Below are 6,430 nucleotides of genomic sequence, written 5' to 3'. Positions count from 1 at the left end.
TTTTTTTTTTTTTTTTTTTTTTTTTTTTTTTTTTTTTTTGTCTATTCAAGTTATACTTATGATATAAATAAGTCAAATTGCTACATATGTGCTATAATTTTTGATATTAAATATTGCTATTTCATCCTTCGTCTCTTCATTGAAAATTGTTTCACGGAGTATATAACTATATTCATACAAGTTATACCTATATAATATTTTTTTCCTTCTTTTATGATATATACTCCCTCCGTTTCACAAAGAGTGTCATTTTGACATATTTCACACAAATTAAGAAAAATTTGAATTATACATATTTGCCCCTATTTAATAAGTAATTAATGATTTAAGTTCAATGAAAATAGCTTTGGGATTAGGGGTAAAAAAGAAAATTAAGCATTAAAACACTCATTGGAAATGTAAAATGACATTCTTTGTGAAACAAAAAAAATTCTCTAGAATGACACTCTTTGTGAAACAGAGGGAGTATAAACAAATCAAATTGCTACACATGTGTTATAAAGTTATTTTTTGAATCTATATAATAATAGCAATCCAAATAAATGCAAAGAGTAGTTACTTGGGTCTATTGAATGTAGATTTGTGTCTTTTACAAACAATTGTATCTATTCAAATGTTCACATTTGTTCATTTTTAAGAAAATTTTTAAACTCTCTATTCAACACATATTTTTTCATGATATAATGAATCAAAATAAATTGAACTTTAATTGTCATTTTCTACTCTCTAAATTATTTATCAACATACATAATTTTAACATTTTGATGTAAAAATGACTTCTCATTATTGTGAGAAATCTATTGCAATTTTGATTTATTTTATGAATCATTGTAATATTTAATTATCTTCAGTATCTTAATATAATTATTCATAAATTATTAATTTATATTTATTTAAATATGTTAAAAAGATTTCTAACATGGTTAATTGAACCACTGAAATATATATATATATGTTTTGTCAACCATTGGGCCACAACTGGCCAGCCCATTAGCCAAATTCCTACATTCATAGGAGCCGAGACGCGATCCTGGGTGTGATGGTGCCTTCTACAAATGGACTTACCTCATGCCACTGCACTAAGGTCACTTCACGAACCACTGAAATATTTGATATATTTAATATGTAAGATTAAATCACTCCGATAAACTCTTAAGAAAGTGTTATTTATTAGTTTTTAGTTACTTTTATATATTGAAATGAATTATTTCAACATTTTAATGTAATTGACCCACCACAATTTTTTTATTAGATGAACCATTAAAACTTTTGATTTTTATAATGAACCATTGTAACTTTTGGTAAATTTCATATTTATGGTTGTGTCTATAATATTAAAATATATTTACATAATATTTTGTTTTTGTTTATTCAAATTTAATTTATTTGTTTGAACAACTGTAACTTTTAATTCTCTTTTTATATTATATCTTGTTTTGTATTGTTTATATTTATAAATGTTTAATAGTAGTTCCTACAAAATATTTTATAGAAAATATTCTACAAATTCAAAAAAAAAAAAAAAAAATATANTGATAAAAATTTTATAGGACATATTATATAGAAAATGTCCTATGAAATTAACTTTTTTACAAAAAAAAATCCGTCGAAAGTTTTAGTAGGAAAATTAAAGGAAACTTTTGAACAATTTTCTACCACAGTATTCGTAGGAAATTATGTTCTACAATTTTTCTACAAATTGGTTGCTATACAACCTACATGTTTTCCTATCCAAAAATAAAGATATATATATATATATATTTATAAAATATATAAATGTATTTTTTAATCTGAAATTAAATTTTGAAATATGACTATTATTTATTAATAGAAACAAAAATGATTAAAAATAAAATGATTTTAATTAAACAAAACTAAATTGAATGAGAACTTAAAATATGCTTCATTGAAGAACACTTTTTTCTTAGCCGCTTGGCCACCCAAAATAATATGAAAAATTAGGGTTTTATCTTTCCTTCAGAAATCTTTAATTGAGAGAAAAGTAAAAGTCTTTGAAAAACACACTCACTCATGAATATGTTCTTAAACTGCTAAACAAGATTCACCAAGTCTTGCTTATGAATCTGTTCTTTAATTATTAAGCTAGCATCACCAAGCATTAAACAGTAATGATTTATATAATACTGAAGTAGAAAACAGGAGTAAATAAAATATGTGAATTTAAGTACATTAAACATTTTTTTTTGACAACCGTAGATTAAACATTATTAAAATGAAATTACCTATCATATGGTTATAGTATAAATCATTATTTATTTAATCCTAAAATTTGTTTAACCATATGTTTATAACATTGATCATTATTTATTTAATCCTAAAATTTGTTTAACCATATGTTTATAACATTGATCATTATTTATTTAATCACATGTGAATGTAAATAAATTTCTAAGATTATTTCTTAATTAATATATAAATAAAAGTTTCAAAAATATGTACATTTATTTTTTATATTAAATAATGTGATAAAATATATGATTAAAAATGAGTTTCTCCATGATATCTCGGGGATTCTATACCTAGAGGTAAAATATAAAAAGATTGTTTTTCAATGGTTGAAATAGAGAATATTTTATACATTCCTTGGTATATGTATAGTAGGCTTGGGTGTAATATCCGTATCAAAAATTTTGAACTGAACCCGAACCAAGAAAATTGAATCCGAATGCGAGAAAATAACTGAAAGGATAATAGATTTTATATCCAAAAACTTGTATCCCGTAAACGATCCAAACCAAAACCCAAATGAATGTCCGAATTACTCAAAAGATAATAATATACCCAAATATTAGTTACTTTTATATATGATAGAACCCATATATTCAAAATTACAATTACAAAATCCAAAAATATTAATTATTTTAATATCACAATAACTCAAATACCCAAAAAAATGTATAAAATATATGAAAATTTATAGTTATATTTTTTCAAATTTAACCATTTTTGTTTCTTTCTCATATTTCAGATATCCGAATCCAAACCAAATTTCTAAAATATCCGAATATTAAAATCCATATCCAAAAAATTCCCAAATCTAAAATATATGAACCGAACGCGAGCAACTAAAAATTTTCTCACAAAATTTGTTTTTTCTTCTTTTCTCTACACCCGACGATGAAATCCATATTGGGGATACCGTGCCAGAAGATAATACCTCGCGTAACTCACCATCCTAGACGTAGACGCCCTTTGAAAGTAGGGATGGAGATTAAGACCCCAACCAGCTGCCCAATCTTCTTCTTCTTCTCCATCTTCTACATATTGGAATCTACTTCCAATATTATCATCTAAGAGCCCTTCAACATCAATTTCACCAAATTCCCATGCTACATCTCTCACCAAAGGTAGGAAAATCTCGTCTGGTGCATAAATGGTGAAAACATTCTTTTTACCATCACGATCCAAGCAAAATATTATATTTGTAGCCAGTGCCGTGCCCAAGTTTATCGGGGCTTAAGGCGAATTTAACATTAAAGATCATTTTAATATATTTTATGAAAATAAATAAATATTAAAATTCAAAATTAAAATAAAATAAATATCAAAAATTCAAAACTGCAGAAATTTTTTAAAAATAAAAAAAAAAATTTAAAAACCCTTAAACATAATCGTTCTTCTTTCTATTTCAATAAACTCTTTCATTAACTTTTCTTAATTTTTCTAACTTCGGTTTTACGACCTTACTCTGTCTTTCACAATTTAAGGTTTTGTTTTTCTTTTTGTATACTTTTATAAATAAATATATTCAGTGGAGTCATATATGGGTTGTTTAAGAAATAAAAAGAGTCTCAAAACCATGATGATACACCATATTTTCTATAATTGAGAGTAAAAGAACACACAAAAAAACTATATACTTTGAGGGCCTGAGGCAAATGCCTTTTTCCTAACCCATAGGCACGGCCCTGTTTGCAGCCACCTTAATGATATATGTAGGCATCACCAAACTTGTGACGATTCCCCTATGTCCATTTGGCAGACAGTACTTGATGATATTCATGGAACTTGTGTACATGAAAACTCCATTGGCATCCCACGCTCCACTCTTCACACGGATTGTCTCATCAATGGTAAGCTGGTGGTCTAGCGTTTTGCTTGCTATAGTGATAGTATGTTTGCTGAGCAAAGCAACTCTCTCTCTATCATTGGACCAGACACATCTGACAACCGGAGTATCTAGATCACCAAGAACCAGATTTTCCTGAAGGTCAAAAAGTACCACTTTTCCCTCAGATGTGCAAAGCAGCTTTGCAGTCCCGGCATAAAAGATAGCATCAGTAGGTATGGGCAGCTTTACTTTCTTAACCAACTTGTTCTTCAGATTCTTGACTAACACCTGATTGGTGCTTTTCTCAAGAACAGCAAACCAATCTCGGGATATGAAGACTGCAGAATTGCCAATCCCTTTCTTTGCGTCTAGCACAAAGTCACTCCTGCCAATGCGATCTTTCGGTATAATGAACAACTGGTAAGAACCGCCATCCAGATCTGAGTAGATTAGAACTGCATTGTCTTTAGGACTGTAAGATATTGTCGTTGGACTTGGGAGAGGGACAACTTTGGAGTCTCTTTGTGTAGAAAATTCATAGTGCCACAAATAACCACCTTTGGTATAGAACATGGAATCCCCACCAAAAGCAAATGCAGGACGTTCTCTCTCAAGCTTGAATATCATCATACCACTGTCATGTCCTGCAGCCAGTAGGTCCATCTCTGGCTGAATTGCTAGAGTCCAGAATCTGTCGGGGCCACAGCAGAAAGACTGAAGTACGGTTCTTCTCTTGTTAGCATCCCAGACACGGATGCTTCTGTCCTCAGAGTTGGAGATAATAATGTCCTGTTTTGAGTGGACCAAAACACAAGACACATTATTTGTATGGCCTTGCAAGGTTCTTTCAACCTCCCATGCTTTAGTTTCTGCAGTGAAAAGAAAGATCATCATGAATCTGAGATTTTGTACTAGAATGAAGGCATAAGCAAGATCTTGAATATCGGTGTATCATCCATGATTGACTAGGAAATGTTTTGGACGCAAAAAGATAGATAATTTACCATTCATCTGCCACAGCTTTACTTGGTGGTCATATGCACCAGAGACAATGAGAGGCGAGGTAGGATGAAAAGTTGCCCAGTTGACTCCTCTTGCATGACCTTGGAGCACGTACTTGACAATACCGTCAACAGCATTCGTCGGACTCAAATGCAAGAGGCCATCATCATCAGTAGGAGGTATTATTGTCTTCTTCCTGAGAGCACCAATATCCCAAACACGGACGGTGTGGTCCAAGGAGGCTGATACCATAAGATCCTCACTGGGGTGGAAAGAAGCAGACATAACAAAATGGTTGTGACCCTTGAAGATAGAAACACAGTTCTGTGAGGGCCAGTTCCAAATGCGGACAGTCTGATCATCGCTAGCACTCAAGATCCATGGGTACTCGTGGTGGAACTGCACAGTGCGGATAATATCATCATGCCCCACAAGCGTGCAAAGGCAGTTTTTTATAGTCCCAGACCTTAATCGTGGAATCATCCCCTGCAAGCAAACAACACCCAATGAATATATATTATTTTTCTTCCCGGAAGAACAGTCAAACATTTTGCTCCAAATTTAATTTTTGTTGATGTTATACATTTCAAAAAAGAAGAATAGTAAAAGAGTTTGCTCCAATATTAATTTTTGTTTGTTTTTTGTAATAGGAAAGTTTGGTATATATTTTCAAAACAATCTTGGTCGTTAATTAAACTACCGGAGTGTAAATATATTTGGCAGAGGAAAAATGAAGACATGTCCATCACACACACGTATATGTTTTAATTTTTCCTTTTTTTCCCATTTTAAATGATAAAAAATATATATAATATAAGCATAGACTGATGATATGACATAAATATTACATACAAAAGAGCCAAAAACTAATTAAAAAATCCCAGCCTGTTCTCTCCTCCAAATATTTATAGCAACAGGCTTCACCACCAGTTCTTGGAGACCTGCATAATCATGCACTTAATCAATATTTACACATAGTTTTATGACCAAAATAGCGTTCCACATGGTTGACTCTAATAAATCTAACCAACAATGAATCCAAAAAACTGAACCTTAAAAAGCTTAACAAAACCATACTGATACTTTTGAGTTTCTGATATACAATTGTGATAAACAATCTAAACTCAGGTTTTAGCTTCAATTTGGTTTCTACAGAAACCCAAAGTGGAATGTAGCATAACAGACGCATCCATTTGCAAAAAAGGTACCTTTGATTGGTTAAGACGGAAATGCAAAGAGCCGATCAGAAATTTTTGTGCGGCAAATTGGACATTCAGAGCAAGCAAGGGAACATGATTTACATACTGTAAAATGAAACAGAGATTAGAAATATTTATAGAAATCATCTTCACTTTT

General features: G+C 30.7%; 2 protein-coding genes and 1 pseudogene across 2 annotated transcripts in view; all 3 read right to left on the bottom strand.

Moving 5' to 3' along the window:
- The window catches only part of LOC104733077 (putative F-box/kelch-repeat protein At4g19330), a 6,132-nt gene extending 2,857 nt beyond the window's left edge, over positions 1-3,275 (bottom strand). The window contains 1 exon segment of the mRNA XM_019233445.1: positions 3,193-3,275. Within this exon segment, the coding sequence (XP_019088990.1) occupies positions 3,193-3,275 (83 nt within the window).
- On the bottom strand, positions 3,911-5,573 carry LOC109127888 (annotated as a pseudogene).
- Positions 5,804-6,430, bottom strand: part of LOC104729208 (kinesin-like protein KIN-7D, mitochondrial) — a gene marked incomplete in the record, with an annotated part of 15,581 nt that continues 14,954 nt past the window's right edge. The window contains 1 exon segment of the mRNA XM_019234216.1: positions 5,804-6,015.

This window comes from Camelina sativa, chromosome 12, assembly GCF_000633955.1.
Source record: "Camelina sativa cultivar DH55 chromosome 12, Cs, whole genome shotgun sequence".
In the NCBI taxonomy this organism is placed as follows: Eukaryota; Viridiplantae; Streptophyta; class Magnoliopsida; order Brassicales; family Brassicaceae; genus Camelina; species Camelina sativa.
This window is presented reverse-complemented; position numbering and strand designations above follow the sequence as displayed.